This window comes from Strix aluco, chromosome 25, assembly GCF_031877795.1.
Source record: "Strix aluco isolate bStrAlu1 chromosome 25, bStrAlu1.hap1, whole genome shotgun sequence".
NCBI lineage: Eukaryota > Metazoa > Chordata > Aves > Strigiformes > Strigidae > Strix > Strix aluco.
The window spans coordinates 6152996-6168940 of record NC_133955.1 but is presented as its reverse complement, the minus strand read 5'-3'; the positions used below and the strand labels follow the sequence as shown (position 1 = coordinate 6168940).

The 15945-nt window shown below is 59.4% G+C and overlaps 1 protein-coding gene across 1 annotated transcript; it reads left to right on the top strand.

Annotated features, from left to right (window-relative positions):
* Positions 1-841: 841 nt before the first annotated feature.
* On the top strand, positions 842-12387 carry NUAK2 (NUAK family kinase 2). Its single transcript, XM_074850053.1, has 7 exons — positions 842-1036; positions 6064-6184; positions 7435-7586; positions 8579-8644; positions 9648-9767; positions 10118-10250; positions 10332-12387. Exons 1-7 carry the CDS (start codon positions 842-844, stop codon positions 11462-11464), a joined length of 1920 nt encoding a protein of 639 aa, XP_074706154.1. The 3' UTR covers positions 11465-12387.
* Positions 12388-15945: the final 3558 nt, after the last annotated feature.

Below are 15945 nucleotides of genomic sequence, written 5' to 3'. Positions count from 1 at the left end.
AAAACAAAGATTTACCACAGGGGCAAAAAGACCACACGGGAAGGTGCTGCAGAGTTAACCAGAAATGTCCATAAAAAGTCTTCGTGGGGGAGCATCTGAGCAGCTTGCAGACGTTTCCCTGTTCTGGCTGCTCCCTCCCAGGCCGTGTGTCCAGGAGGGCAAACCATGGTCCTGTGGCCAGCGTGGCCAGGCTGTGCTTGCCCAGGCCTCTCCCCAAAATTCCTATTTTTTTTCTGAGAGTCCTGGGTGCACTGTGGCTCCTTGCAGCACACCACACCTGTGTGTGTGTGTGTCTTGGCCGGCTGTACGTCTGTCTCCCTCTGTCCCCGTGTCTGTCCTGCTGTGAGGCACCGCGGTGCTTTGCTCCCCATCCTCCCAGCGCCCCGGTCCCGGCAGGACCTTCATCCCAGCGGAAAGCCTCTTCCCCCACTTTGGGTGCCCGCTTCTCCCTGCATCACCTTCTGGAAAGTCCCCACCTCCCCCCAGCTTGCGGGACACCCCCTTCAGCCCCCCCCTTTTTTACCCTGCCTCTCCCGCTCGCCCCAGGGCTGCCTCAGCCCCCCCCCCCCCCTTTTCACTCAGCTTGTGGGTGCCCCCCTGCACCCTGCTCCGTGGTCTGCTCTCCCCGCTTCGCACCTACCCAGCCCCTGGGTGCCCCCCTCCCACCCCCACCCGTGGGCTCTCCCCGTAACCCCGTACCCCACCCCCGGCACCGGCTCCCGGGCGGGGCGGCCGCCGTCGGGCGGCCAATGGGCGCGGGGGGGCGCGGCCGGCGGGGCCGCCGCTTTTAGCGGCCGGGCCGGGCCGGGCCGGGCTGTACCGGGAGGCGGCGGAGCGGGGGATGGAGCGGGCGGCGGGGCCGGGGCCGGGGCCGACCGAGGGGCTCATTAAATCTCCGCGGCCGCTGATGAAGAAGCAGGCGGTGAAGCGGCACCACCACAAGCACAACCTCAAGCACCGCTACGAGTTCCTGGAGACGCTGGGGAAGGGCACCTACGGGAAGGTGAAGAAAGCCCGAGAGCGCTCCGGCAAGCTGGTAAGGATCCCCCGCCTCTCCACCCCTCCCCTTTCCCGGTGCATCCTCACCGCCAGCCGGTGCGGGGTCCTTGAGCATCTCCTCGCTCTGAGCAGCATCGTTCCGGTGCATCCCCCTTCCCCGCTTTGCCTCGATGCATCCCCCGACCTTTGCTTTGCCCCGGTGCATCATCTCCACTTGCTTTGCCCCGGTGCACAGCCCATCCTCGTCCGTCCGTGTCCCCCGTCCCCCCCCCCCCCCCCCGCCCTGCTTCATCCCGGTGCATCCTCACCGTGAGCCGGTGCGGGGTCTCTGAGCATCCCCTTGTTCTGAGCAGCCTCGCCCCGGTGCATCCCCCCGCCTCGCTTCACCCGGGCGCACCCCCCCCCCCCCCCACTCTTCACCCCGGTGCATTTCTCCACCTCACCCCGGTGCATCCCCCCCCCCCTTCCGCGGCACCGGCTCCCCCCAGCCGGTAACCGGGAAGGCGCAGCCCCCGCTCCCGGCGCAGCCTGCGGGGAGGCTGCGGCGCTGCCGCTCCCCCCCCCACCCTGGGTCAGTGCTGCAGGAGGGGGCAGCGGGGCCGGGGACAACCCAGAGGGGCCTCGCACCCCCCCCTCACCCACCCCGGGGAGGGGAGTCGCAGCTCCTCTCGCCCACTTGACCCCGTCGGGCTTCCTGGTGAAAGGAGCCTGCAGGTATCCGGCAGCGAAGAGCAAACATCACACTTGAGTCTGGAGGATTTTCCCCTTCCTCTCACCCTGGTTTTTGGTTGGTTTTGCCTCTTGGCTCTGGCAGCGACGAGTGAAGCAAAAGCTGAGCCCCTCTGAGTGTCTGGTGGAGGTCGTGACTCGCTCAGTCGACACCTCATCCCCCCCGAATGCGAGTGGCTTCAACCCAGAGCACAGCGATGCGGGGTGAGGTGGGGGACCCTCCCCCCAGGAAAGCGGGGCGCTGCTCTCCTGGCAGCCCTGTCCTTTAGGAACCTGCACGGGTTCAAACTTGAAGGTGATTTTGCTGCCCCTGTTGGGTCCTGAGCACCCTGCGGTGTGGGACGGGACCCGGGAAAGGCGCTTGCACACCAGCCCATCTTGGGACCACGGGTGAGCAATGAGTGGCCACCTGCGAGCGGTGGGACTGGCCCAGCGAGGCTCTGAGGGCTCAGTAGAAGGGCAGGGTGTGAGATTGGGTCACTAATGTGCCACAGGGGCATGTCAGGGGAAAAACAACTGTAAATCTGAGAGGTTTTCTCGTGTAACGCGACAGCTCTCAAGTCAGATCTGCCGTTTCCATTAGCCTATCTGATTCTGAAGAAGCTGCTATTTTGCTGCATAATCAGGGCCTTGAAATGCAGCTTCCACCCACAGACCTGGAGGGATCCCTCCCCTCGGGATGGGTGAGAAGACTTGGCTTTCCCTGTCTGCCCCAAACAAAACTTGTGCAGGGAATCTCTGAACTGCCCAAAAACTTACCTACCCGTGGAAGCTCCTTAGGACAGGGACTTGTTTGTCCAGCAGCATTGGTCTAGGATAACGCAAATTAAATACACAGGCCAATGACTCCTCAAGAAATGCTGGAGATAGTCAAAGGCTTGACTAACTAGTACCTCAGCGAGCTGGCCATGTAGGAACAGGAGGCTTAACCACAAATCTCTCCTCTTCCCACAAATTCTTTCTTGTAGCACTCAGCATTTCCGGACCTGTTTAATCTTCAGGCTTATCCTGAGCTGGGTTGTTATTTGCTCCTTCTCTAAGTGGCTTTCACTTCCTAAACACCAAGGTGTGAGAGCAGGTACTGCTGCCTCCGCCAGTTACCCCTCGTGGGCTGTGCTGAGCCGACGTTACCGGCTGAGGCTGTAAAGCTGGAGCTGCTCTGTGCTGGGTTTTGCCTCTGGCTAATCAGAAACTGCCTCAGTCAGATGCCCGGAATATTGAACCATCTCGTTTTACTGCCTAGCTTTCTTTTTTCCTCTGAATTTTAACCAACCTACCTGGACTTAGCTCAGAGCAAGGTGTGTCTAATCAGTTGGTAGAGTGCAGGGAAGAGCAGGCTCTCACAGCTGAAGGATTTTTTGGGGACTTCTTTGAAAAAAATCCTTATTTTCTGGTTAGAAATCCTTTAGGTGAAATGATGCTCATGCCTTTTGGTGGGTGCCTCTGCTGAGTGCTGTTCCCAGTCCTTGGAAAACTGTTGTGTCCCTGAAATATCAGGCAGGTGGGGAGAGAGATCCTGATTCTTTTTCCTTTCCTTTTGTTCTTTTTCTCTTTCCCTGCATCTTTTGGTTTGAAGATTCAGTAATGTATGCTGTGGTGGTGCAAAGTGGCTCCTGCACCTGTTTGCGTGGCAGCATCTGGCCTTTTTTCCTTCCAGCCTGGTGTTTCTCCCAGCCTGGTTCCCAAGTGCTGGCCTGCAGTCAAGTCAAATAGAAAGAGGGACCTCCTGTGGGACTCACTTGCAGTGTCAGAAACGTATTTGTGGGCTTGCGTGGTGTCAAGGGGAAGGCAGCACCTGGAATATTCCAAAGCAGCAAAGCCGCTTTTGATCTCCAGTGAGGGGCAAACCCCGGTCTCTTCCGTAGTGGGTTGTAATCCATATTTCATGGAGCATGAAATGCTGCACTTGCAATCTGGAACAACTTCTAAAGTGCTGCCTGGGGTTGTAGCTTAATGCATCTTTCAGCAGCTGCTGAAAATACCTGTTCTGCCCCCAAAAAACTTTTAATTAAAAGCCTTTTTGACTTGGAAAGTACTCTCAGGTGCTCTAGGCTCCTGCAGCAGGACTTCTTGGGGCTGTTTCCGATGGGAGATTCTTCTCCTCGCGTTGATGGTGGAGGCTGTGGCAGTGTCCCCATCTCCAGGGTGGCCAGGCATGGCCTTCTCTGCCTCATGGGGAGACCCTCTGCTGTCAGCCTGCTTAGGCAGAGGGGATGTCTTGGAACAAAGCTGCTTCTCGGCACCCCCGGGGAAGGATGGGATGGCCAAGGGATTAGATGAGCCTCCCCAGCAGATAAATCATCCCGCCCTGAGTGGCTGGGTCAGTCTCTGAGATGGGGACCCTAACAGTGCCAAACCCTGCCTGACCGTTAGGCAGGCAGCTGCCTGCAGGCAGGCTCAGCAAGGAGAGCCCCGGGGCTCTAACAGTGCCCTAAACCTGCTTGCTGCTGCAGCCTGACTCCTGTCTGCAGGTCTCTAAGTGCTGGCTCATAGGCGAGGGCGTTCTCACACTCTGCTGAATGCAGCCAGTGGCAACTCCTAAGGCTTCCCACGCTGGCAGCCCGGAGCCACTCTGTCTTTTTACCGACACTGGAGCTTGCCCTGAGCCCCAGCTCAGCAGCGGATGTGTGCGAGCATCTCGGTCAGCAAGCAAATGTGCTGCACGTACCCCAAAATGCTGAGGCTCTTCGGCTGGATGTCGAGCTTTAGAGGAGGGGTGGAGAGGGTGAGTCAACAGGAATTTGGGAGGGCAGGAGCAGGCTGACTTCGCTTCCATTCTAGCGGGAGTCGGGTAATCAGGGGCTGGAGCAAAATATTGTTAAACTTTAACCTGTTAACCTAGCACAAAGGTCAGGGAAAATAATACCTGGCTTTCACGAAGCTATTAAGCACTTTCCATATTGCTTTGTACAGAAACTTGGGCCTGGGTTATTGAACTTCTCTTGGCCAGAGTCCATTCTGCTTGATCGCTTCAACCCCTGGGGCTGGTGCGGGCGCAACAGTTCCCCAGCGTGTGGCAACCCCTGCCCTGGCCAGTGCTGGCCCGAAGTGGCCTGACGCAGCAGAGACGTGCTCTGGGGCATCTCTCACACGCCCATCTGAGCCCTTAAAATTGTCACGTCCTTTTCCCATGAAGACAATAATGTGGCAGCTGAGATCTCACTGCTCTAGCATCTGCTGACTTGCTGTGGGTGCGATGGGCTTTGCTTAGCGAGGGTTGCTCAGGCTTAGTCTGAGCCTTTCGCTGCTTGCTCAGCTAGGTCTCGAGGAGCGGGGTTTCTGACTCCCCTAAATCAGAGGGAGACGAGAGCGAGCATCCATCTTGCAGAGCCGAAGGTGGAGGAGGGTCCCTGTGGCATGAGCATTGCTCCTGTGCTGGCAGCTGGGGCTGGTGGGTGTCCACGGCCCCTCTCCCTGTTGCTGGGAGACGGGTGCAGGGGTCCCTTTACAGGATTAATGCTGTTCCGCATTCTTGTCTGATACAAAAAAAGAGGTTCTGCTGGATTCAGTTGTAAATTCAACCCTAGGAGCACATTGTCTCTCCCCAGCCCCTTTGAAAGAGGATTAGAAGGCATCTATTCTCCAGCACTTACTCTTCTTTCTCCTCCCCTTTCAATTTTCTTGTAGAGGATAACGTGAAAAACCCAAGTGAAAGCCTGGAAAGCAGCTCGCATTGTCGGCGCTGGGTCTCCCGGCCGGCTGGAGCACAGTCCTGTGCCTAGGAGGGATCTGCTCTTTAATACCAAACTTTCTCTTACCTCTTACCTACATAATCAGCTCCTTGAAATAAGTATTTGCAAGGAAAACAAAACCTGTTGTGTGGTTGCTTTTTTTTTTTTTCATGACCCCAAGAAGACGTTGTTGTTGTTGTTATCTTCCAAGTCATGTGTGCAGGTCACATTCCTTTAGCTGGCCGTGGTCCAGCAGCGGCTGTAGTCTGGGACACAATTCCTGTAAGCCACGGCACATAAATGAGGAGCAGGGCTCCTACCTGCAGGAGGAGGCTTGGGGAGCTCCTCTGGGAGGAGCTGGCAGCAGGTTTCCCTTGGGGGGAGGCGGGGGGAGCTTCTCCCTTGTGCACAGCAACAGGACTTGGAAAGTATAAAAACCTAACTGATAAAGTTCACTTTTATTGGAGTTGTTTCAGTGGAGCTGGGCAGCTTAGCGCTTGGATACGGCATGCCTGGGTGGAGAAGCTGGGCCATTGATCTCTTAATTGTGAGCCCCTTCCTGAAAGAGGAGGGTGGTTTTCTTGCTCTGTCCCAGGCTTTGGGAAGCCACAAAGCTCCTGGCCCCGACAGCCGGGTGACCCTCTGTGCGTGTGCTCATCTGCAGGTGGCCATCAAGTCAATCCGGAAGGACAAAATCAAGGATGAGCAGGACCTTGTCCATATCCGGAGAGAGATTGAGATCATGTCCTCCCTCAACCACCCCCACATCATCGCTGTCCATGAAGGTGAGCCCTCCTCTCCCCTCCTCTCTCCAGCAGCGTTCCCGAGCGGAGCTGTGTGCCGTTGCCTGTGGTTTCCCCACCGCACTCCCCCGCCTGCGTGCAGAGCAGCGCCGAGGGGAAATACCTGCTCCAGAAACAGCCGCTTCCCATCCCCTTCCCTCCTGCCCAGAGAGGGAAGCCAGCTCCAAAATTTTACATGGCCTTTTGAGGCTGGAAGCCTCGGTGCTGCTGCCGGCAACAGGCTGTGCCGTGGCGGGGAGCGGGTGGCCAGGGACCCCCGCAAAGCCCAGCACCATGTGTGACTGGTTGTGCTGGATGCTCGCCCCAGCCATGGCAAGTGCTGGTGGGAATCTCTGTGGCTCCGCTCTCAGCCCGAGGCAGGAGCTAATCTCAGTACTGGAGTCCTTCTCATTCCCTCCCCTGGGGCACAGGGGAACCAACCGCAGGGTGCTGGGAGAGCTCCTGGTGCCCTTGGGCTTGGCTTTACAGCCAAGGCTGGGCTTTGCTCCTGGGGTGTCAGGGCAGCACCAACTGAGGGGCAATTTCTGAAGTTCTAACTACGACCAGACTTAGAGCGAATCTCCCGCTGGCTCAGTCTTTGCTTAAACACTGAATCCTTTGCCTGCACACCCAGCGTGCCCCGTGCTCTTCCTCGGGGCTGGCTCTGCCGGGGTTCACGGTGCTGTGCCGGCGTGTGGCTGGTGCCTGTGTTATCGCCGCCTCACTGCCCTGTGTGAGGTATCCAGAGTCCTTTTGTCCTCTAAACAAAAGCAAGTGGATTGGCAGCTCATACGTGGTGTTTGCAAGGACTGAGTCACGCTGGCTGCTGGAATTCAAAAATATTGAGGTAGCTTTCTGCAAACAGGAAGAAAATGCTCCATCTCTTGGCTTGAGCTGGAGCAATGGGAACGTGCAGGAAAGTCACCCTGTGCCAGGCTGTAGCTCCGTTGCCTTTCCCCTTGGCAGGGCTCTATCTAGCAAAGAACCACGTTCTGTGGCTGCAGAGGCTGCTTGGCCATCAGCCCCGATGTCGCTGTGGGATGCAGGTGGAGGCTCTGGCCGTCCCCCTCCCACCTGCAGAAACCCCCAACACCTTCTTTTTTGCCAAACGGACTGAGGGCACAGGGAATGGGGCTGCAGTGTGTTTTAGTTGGTCAGGGCTCCACCTGCTCATTAAAAGGCACATGCTAACGAGAAGTCCCTTAGCTCCGAGCACCCCTCCTAACACCCTGTGGCTTCCCATCCCCGCGCAGTGTTTGAGAACAGCAGCAAGATCGTCATCGTGATGGAGTATGCCAGCAAGGGGGACCTGTACGACTACATCAGCGAGCGGCAGCGGCTGACGGAGCAGGAGGCACGCCACTTCTTCCGACAGGTCGTGTCGGCCATCTACTACTGTCACAAGGTGGGTCGGCACTGCACTTCCCACCCCCTTCCCGGCAGGAGAGCGGGGGGATCGGCAGGGCCGGCTCCGGGCAGAGGTGCAGCAGTCGGGGCTGGGTAGGGAGCCGGTGCCCAGTGGGGAAGCTCGGCCTGGGCTAGGAGGTGAGGGGAGCTCGTGGCCCTTGGCCTTTCCCGGGAGAGGGGTTAATCCTGCCTCTTATCTGAAGGGTGCGGCAGCCCTCGGGCTTGTGCGGAGGCAGTGCCCAAGCAGCTTTTGGAAAGTCCTCGACTTGGTTTTCTGCTGCTGTGGTGTGGGACTGACTAACCCGGTTGGGGAGTTATCAACTCTGTGTCACCCACCCCGAGGGAGATGCCCAGGGCTGTCTGCCAGGGCTGAAAACCCAGCCCTGGGTCACCTCTCTTGTGCCCTGAAAGGGATGTAAAGCTACAGGGGCCTGTCTGGGGCTGTGGAAGAGCCGTGTCTGCCCTGGAAGGACCCTCGAGCCTGTGGGTCTCCCTGGGTGATGCTCTAAGGCTGTGCCTGGTCACGCCTCAGTCCTGTGTGCGCTTGGCAGGAAGGGGGGGTTGCAGGACACCTCCTGAACCCAAAAAAAATTCGGGGCTCACTTATCTGGGCAGCAGCAGGCCCCAGAAAAGCATGGAGCTGTGTCCACTGTGCCCCAGTGGAGCTGGCACCAGCCGCTCTCGGGTTGCGTGACTGGGGAGGGTGCAGGAGCCCAGCTCGGCGCCAGGTGCTGGCGCTGGCACGGGGTGCCACCCAGCTCATGCTCCCAAGCAGCACGGGGAGCTGGTAGCACCCATGCCAGGACCTGGTTTACAGCCCATCCTCATCAACGCACCCAGGGTCATTTACTGCTCCTCTGATTGCTGTCACCATGTGTCCTCTTTGTGTGCTGCTGGGCCGGTGAACGGCAGTGACCTCCCCGCGCTGCCTGACTTTCCCTTCCTCAAACACGCTGTGAACTAAACCCGGCTCTCCCTTCCCTCATACAGAATGGGATCGTTCACAGGGACCTGAAGCTGGAGAACATCCTTCTCGATGCAAACGGGAACATCAAGGTGAGAGAGGCTTGGCAGAGCCCGGCCACGCTTTGGCTGCCACCCAGCAAAGGGGTCTAAGGGACGCTGCCTGGTGTGGATGGACTGGGGGTGGCCGCAGCACCCCAGTTCCCCCCAGGGCACATGGTTCTCCACAGCTCTGGGAAGCTTTGGGACCGCTGGCATCGGCCTGCACTGCTGTTTGCCCAGGAGATGGGGGCCCAGAGGACACTGTACCTGCCCCCCGCTCTGTGCTGAGCGGGAGAGGCTGCAGAGGCAGAGCCTCCGCGCTGCCTACTAAAGCCATAAAGTCTATCTGCCTGCTGATAAAAGGGCAAAGTCTGAACCCCAAGGTCGAAGCACGACTGGCTGGATAAGGAAGAGCTCTCCCAGTGAAAGTCCTGGTCCCTGTACGTGCCAGCCAGGCTGGCTTGGGGGGTGCGGGGCAGCTCCCAGCTCTGCTGGCCCCGAGCGATGCTTTTTGCCTCGGCTGGGAGCGCTGCAGCCTCCCGGGGAGGAAGGGCACGGCCACAGCCAGGGATCGGTGATAAACAGGCTGCGGGGCTTTATCTCTGTAAGGGGTAATTTTGCAATTGGGAGCTCGCAAGCAGGGACTGTACCTGCTGCTTGCTGAGAGGTGACAGGTGTAATGAGGATAATGAATGCCTGTGTGCTAGGTGGAGCAGATAGGGACCGAAGCAGCCTTGTGTGGCGGTGAATGAGCTGGAGGAGAGCCTAGCAGCTTGCCCTCTAACCACACCTTTGCGGCTGCCTCTGCTCCCAGCGTGGGGCTGGAGGGGCAAAGCCGCAGGGCAGCTGCTTGTTGGGAGGGGGAGAGGGGCAGGAGCAGCCTCAGGGGTGGAAAGCCAGGCTGCTGCCACTCCCTGGGGAGGCTGAGAGCACCCAGGACCAGGGGAACCCTGGTTTAAGCCAAGCTCGCAGCTGGAGAGCGTGAGGTGGTAATGCTGCTCCACCTGCAAAGCGAAACTCTGCTGCTTGATAACGGCTATAAACATCTCTCTAGATTGCAGACTTTGGCCTTTCCAACGTTTACCAGCAGGACAAACTTTTGCAGACTTACTGCGGCAGCCCTCTCTACGCATCGCCCGAGATCATCAACGGGAGGCCGTACAAGGGCCCGGAGGTAGGTTGTGCCTCACCTGCTGCTTGGGGGAACGTCTTGCTGCCTCTTCCCTTGAACTTGGGAAAGCGCTGGCTGTTTTCCCAGCAGAGCATTGTGGGCAGAGCCCTGCCTGTGTGGTTTGGAGTAACAGGTCTCCTAAGACCAAGCACCGTGCAGTCGGTGTGGGGTGGGGATGGTGGGATGCAGGTGGCTGGAGCTGATCCTGCCCCACACTCTGTCCTCCCCCATGGCTGCTGCCAGCCTGGGAGCTGCCGCAGAGGCTCTGGTGGGGGTGTCCTGCCCAGCCGGGGTGGGGGCCAGGACAGCCTGGCCCTGTTGCCCCCCTCCAGGCTTGTCCCTCCCTCTGGCAGGTGGACAGCTGGTCCCTGGGCGTCCTCCTCTACATCCTGGTCCATGGCACGATGCCATTCGATGGCCACGACTACAAGACTCTGGTCAAGCAGATCACGAGTGGGGACTACCGGGAGCCCACGAAGCTGTCAGGTAGACAGACCCCCACCTCCCTGTGCGTCCCCCGCCCCCCCCAACGTGTTCCCTTCGGTGCCTGACCTGCCTCTTCCCCAGATGCCTGTGGACTGATCCGGTGGATGCTGATGGTGAACCCGGAGCGCCGTGCCACCATCGAGGACATTGCCACGCACTGGTGGGTGAACTGGGGCTACAAGGTGCCCGTGGGGGAGCAAGAGCTGCTGCGGGAGAGTGAATCCCCCCTGGCCACGGTGGCAGAGTGGCTTCGCCGCTCCTCCCGGCCCCTCCTGGAGAATGGCTCCAAGGTGCGATGCTTCTTGAAGCAGCACATCCCTGGCGTGGCCCTGGAGCGGCAGCGCTCCCTCAAGAAGTCCAAGAAGGAGAATGATGTCTCCCATGCACTGCAGGAGGTGGCCCTGGCCCCAGAGAACCCCTCCAAGTCCATCCTCAAACGGCCCAAGGGCATCTTGAAGAAGAGGAACTCCTGTGAGCAGAAGGTGCCCGGCCCCGGCCCTCCACCAGCAGTGCCTGTGGGAGAGGCAAAGGGTGAGGATGGTGAGGTGGCCGCTGCGGGTCTCACTCGGATCCTGTCCTCTGGGATGCTGCCTTGCAGCACGGGCAGTGGACCGGTGCCCATGGCCGTGCCCAAGAAGGGAATCCTGAAAAAGCCCTCGACGAGGGAGTCGGGGTATTACTCGTCCCTGGAGTGCTGTGAGTCCGGGGATGTCCTGGACGCGGGGAGCTTGGACCTCGAAGGGACTGTGTTTGCTGACAACCCCTCCCCAGAGCAGGGCCCCCAGGGTCTCCCCACCCGCCGGAAAGGCATCCTCAAGCACAATGGCAAGTACTCTTCTAGCAGCATCGAGCCAGAGAGTCCCCCCAGGCAGGGCTTTGGGGGCTTCAGCGAGGTGCCCCTGCCCCAGGCACCCCGCGCCCGCCCATCCAGCGCCGTGAGCGAGGACAGCATCCTCTCCACAGAGTCTTTCGACCAACTCGACCTGCCTGCCCGTGTCCCTCATGGTGGCGGGGGCATGCGGGGCTGTGTCTCTGCTGACAGCCTCCTCCGGCTGGAAGAGGAGGAGGAGAGGGAGGAAGGGCGCAGGCTGCGCCGCTGGACTGTGACCCATTGCCGGAGCCCCCTGGGAGAGAGCAGCTTGTCCCTGGCGGGCTGTGACAATGTCACCGAGGTCTACCGGCGTGCCGTGGCCATCAGCATGAAGCTGAGCTGAGGGCACCTCTCGGCAGGGCTCCCCGGGGTGGTGCGTGTTGGGGAGGGGGCCAAGCCCTCCCTGTCCCGGGAGTGTTGGTGCTGCTGAGCCATGTCCCACGTATTTATATTGCATCCTTGTGCCCCCCGGGGAGGAGTGTGGGTGCAGGCAGGGAGGGAGCCGTGGTGGCTGTGGGGCATTGGTGGGGGGATGCCCCAGGGCCAGGACATTAAATGGACCAAAGCCCCAAGTGATCCAGCCCCGTGGAGGGGCTGGGGGGGTCTCAGAGGCTCCTCGCTGCAGTCCTCCCCTCGCAAACAGGCTCATCTCATCTTGGGGGGAAACCAAGGGGTTGGGGGATTTTTTTTTTTTTCCTTTGCACTGTTTTTTGGCTGCACAAGATAACGGATGGGGCAGGTGATATACCTCAAACAAGCTGGAGATGTAGCAGGGTGCTGGTGAGGGGCTGAAAGGTGCTGCCCTGGCCCCTTCCTGCGGGCTGGGCTCTTGGGACATGCTGGCAACGGGGTCCAAACCCCCCAGGCCCTGGCTCTTCCCTCTCCTGCGCTGAGAAACCCAACTGGATCTGGCCAAAACCCCTGTCTGAGAACACGCTCTGATGCCAACATCATTTTTTCTTAATGTTGAAAGGAGGAAAAAAAAATGCCTTTGGTGAGGCACCGCTTCTTTATTTATTGCCTTTGTCTGATTTGATGTAAAACTCAGCAGCACGGGATGTGTTTGGCTCCATAACATCCACCCAGAGGTTTTTCACGGGAGGGTGGAGGTGTCTGGGCTGTTGTCTCATGTGCCCCATGTTAAAGCTCCGTTGCACTATTACCATGTGTTCGCTGGCCCTTTCCCTTCTCCAGGGTGTGTGTGTTTTTTCCCCTCCTTCCTACAAAATGGTCTTGAGAAACCAATTAAATTAAAAGCAAATGGTAGATGGGAGTTGTTACCTTGTTTGCTGTGCCACTGCAGCGTGGGGAGGTGTGATGGGGTGCTGCTGCCAGGCCTAGCCTGGCGGCTCCTGAGCACTTTCCCAGCAGGATGGGGCTGAGCATGGCGCTGGGTCTCGCTCTGCTACAGGTGAGCACGAGTTAGGTGCAGACATGTGTCCTGGGGGGTGTAACATCACACAGCCTGTGCTCAGCCTCCCCAGGGCTCCAGCACCTGCCCCTTCTCCAGGGCTGAGACTGCTGTGTGGGCTTAAACTGGTGCCTCCCCCCAGTGCTGCGTGGTGCTGAGCTGCGACTCGGCACATCCCTTAGGCGGGGCTCAGCATCCCCCCTGGGAGGGGGACTGGCAGTTTTTAAGGCTGCATGACCCAGCGTGGGGGGGGCTGGCTGGAGGCAGGATCTGCTCTCGGGGTACCCCAGCCCCGTGGTGGTGATGCTGCCAGTCCGTGTCTCTGGCCTGGGCCGGGGGGAAACTGCTGAGCAGAGCCCAACGTTTGGGGGAAGCTGCGTTGGCGACTGAGGAGGACGGACCCGTGGCCCACACCGCGGGCAGCCTTGCTATCCCAGCTCCGCTCCCGAACTGCTGGGGGTGCGTGGGTTTAGATTGGCGAAATACCTGCAGGTCCTGGCGGCAGGAGCTGCCTCCTGGGCAGTCACTGTCTCCTCTCGCAGTGTCTGCAGGTGCTTCCGCTGAGGAAGGACCGAGTGAGGCTGAGCCCCAGCACCCAGAGCTCGGCTGTGGCATGTACCACGGGGCTGTCTCCTTTGCAGCCCTTTCCCCCCAACTTCCTTTATCCTCTTCATTGAAACCACTTCTATTGCTCTATAAATCGCTGGAACGATTTCCCGTTTCCAGCTGGGTTAATAAGAGACATTTCAGGTCTCCTCCACCCCACGGCCGAGAGGCTGAGCCGCAGGGCTGCCTGCCAGGAATGCCGCCCCTCATCCCACCAGGCTGAAGCCGTGGGGGGGCCACGCGCGCTCTGCCCCCCGCTGCACATTCCCCGCGTGCTTCCCGCGCCATTAAGAAACGCTGGAGCTCTTAAAGCTGCTCCGAGGGCATCCAGCTTAGCCAGGGCAAAGTCCTGGTGCCCTGAGGGCTGCTGAGGTGGGACGGGGGCTGCAGCACCCATGGGACCGGGGTACGGAGCATCCCAATGGGAGGGCAGGTTGGGCTGAGTTTTTAACTGAGGGACAGAGCCTCCTTTGTGGCAAGTGACTGTGGGTTTGGTTTCTGGAGCAGCCTGGGGTGCTGCGGTCCTGTTTCATTAATGATTTGCAAGAAAACATTCTTGCGTGCTGGCTTCAGAGCTGGGCTGAGCTCTGGGTGGGCCCCACATGGGTGCGAGGCACACGCTGACCACCATCACACGTGTCCTGGCCACCATCAGCTGCTGTTTGCACAGGTTTAGGAGCGGTGTCTTGGTGAGCTCAGCCCAGCCCTGGCTTGTGGCAGCCCCCCACCGGGCTGCGGTGGCAAGTGGAGCCCTTTGCCCACCCTGTCCCGGGCCGCAGTGATGTCCAAGGGTGGGAGATGCCGTCACGCGCTCCCAGGGCTGGATGAGCGGGTGACAGAGGCAGGCTCAGCCCTAAGGCACCTCAGAGTTGGTGGGAGGGGGCCACAGTACCCATCCCCCATCCCTGCTGGTGCCCCCCTCCCCGCACTGTGCCCATGCTCCTGGCATTCCCCCGCCAGCCCTTGGAAACGTTCCTTTCATCCCAGTCCTGATTTCCGCCGCCTCTGCCCGCCGTACGGTGGCTGCCCCCCACAGCCGGGGGCTGAGCCCCCCTTTCAAGCCACGACTATTATTAACGGCTCTCTTTTATTCAGCTCTTTCATCCTGAGGATTCCCAAACCCTCTGCTTCCCTCCAGCCTTCCAAGCTCCCGCGAGCCACTTAACACAGCCCCCCGCCCCGTCCCCCCTCTCCGTGGGTGTTTGAAGCGGGTGAAAATGACCTCAGCGGCATTTTGCTGAGAAAATGCCATTTTTTGGGGGTGATTTCAGCCGACCTGCTGCGTTTGCTGCCAGCGCAGGCAGCGCTGCCTTGGCGTGTGGGAGTGGAGCTGTGCTCCTGCCGGGCTGGCCTGGGGGGAGAGGGAAATGGGAAGAAACACCGAAAGATAAGTAGTCCAGGGTGATGAGGTGATGCTGGGCTGTTTGGAGCACAACATGTTGCCCTGTGAATTTATACCAACCGGGGCAAGCTTCCCCTGGCACTGTTCTGAGGGGTTACCTGGGTGAAGCCAGGCAGCAGCAAGCACCGTGGCTTCTGGGGGACAGCCCAGACCCCCTTCTGCTGGTCCTCAGGGTGCTGGCTTCATCCTGGGGACGTCGGTATGTCCCCATGGGCTGCACCCCAAGAACTGGTGCTGTGGACATTGCCAGAGGGCAGGTGTAGGGACTTTCAGGCATGAAAATTGGGCATTTCTATTGATTTTTTTTTTTTGGGGGGGGGGGCGGATGGCTGTGACTTGGTGGGTCACTTGCACCCCAGGCATGCTGCACCATGCACCAGCCCTGACCTATAACCCCCGCTCCTCTGGGGGCTGTTTCAGGAGCCACGTCCCCGTGCGACATCCACGAGCAGCCCGTGTGCCTTGAAAAAGGGGAGAAAAAGGTATTTTGGGGACAGGGCAGTGGCGAGCTGACCGGAGGAGTGGAAGCGAGCGGCTCCGCCACCACTCCCAGAAGGTCCTGCCCGGGCCAGGCTGGGTTTCCCGGCAGAGGGGAGCTGTCAGCGCTCCCCTGGCCCCGGGGAGCTGCCGGGGCCCTGAGTCACCCTGCGGCACCCCGCTCCTGTCCGGGCTTGTGCCGGGGAGCCCGGATGTGCCGAGCCCATATTTGGGGCTCAGAGCGGGGCAGGCAGAGCAGGCTTGGGGGGACGTGGCGTGGGAAGGGAGATGTATGTATTCCTGGGGCGAGGGGGGGGATGCTTGTGACCCCCAGGGACAGCCTGTGGCAAAAACCATTTGCACGTAACTGTTGAGAAAGCAGCTGCCAACAGAGCTGGGGCGCAGCTGGCATCAGCGCTGGCGCTTGCAAGAACTGTTCTCGTATCAGTGGAAAGGAGATGGTGGCAGGGCCACAGCCTGCTCTCGTTAGCAACCGGCTCCTAACGATGCCCAGGGCATGGAGTGGCTCAAGGAAATGTGGGTGGATGCCCCAGGTGCTCTGGGGTTTTCCTATCCGCTGCTCGCTGGCTGTCACCTCTGGTGGCCACGCTGCTGTTCCTTCCTGTAGAAATCTCGTGTTGTTGGTATTTTTTTATTTTCCTCAGGTTTTCTGCTTGAACATTTTTGTGTCTGCCTGACACATCGTGGGCCCAGAGCCAGCAATATTTCTAAGTCATTTTGTCATAACTTTGAGTGCCAGAACAATTAACACAACAAAGTTTAGATGTTTCTTTTGCATGTGATGCTTTCAAAGCGGGGCTTTTTTTTTCTTAAGGTGCCTCCACTACTACCTGTTTGATTGCTGGATTTCTTTGAAGATCTGAAGAAGAGAAATCCCCACATGAAAGTCCTCCCATCTTCAATGGCA

What these genes read in the sequence shown, in the direction of transcription:
- NUAK2 (XM_074850053.1), top strand. Translation starts at nt 842, where the DNA reads ATGGAGCGGGCGGCGGGGCCGGGGCCGGGGCCGACCGAGGGGCTCATT. An exon ending in ATGCAAACGGGAACATCAAG is followed by an intron (nt 8,645 to 9,647) that starts GTGAGAGAGGCT and finishes ACATCTCTCTAG; the next exon opens with ATTGCAGACTTTGGCCTTTC. An exon ending in GGAGCCCACGAAGCTGTCAG is followed by an intron (nt 10,251 to 10,331) that starts GTAGACAGACCC and finishes CCTCTTCCCCAG; the next exon opens with ATGCCTGTGGACTGATCCGG.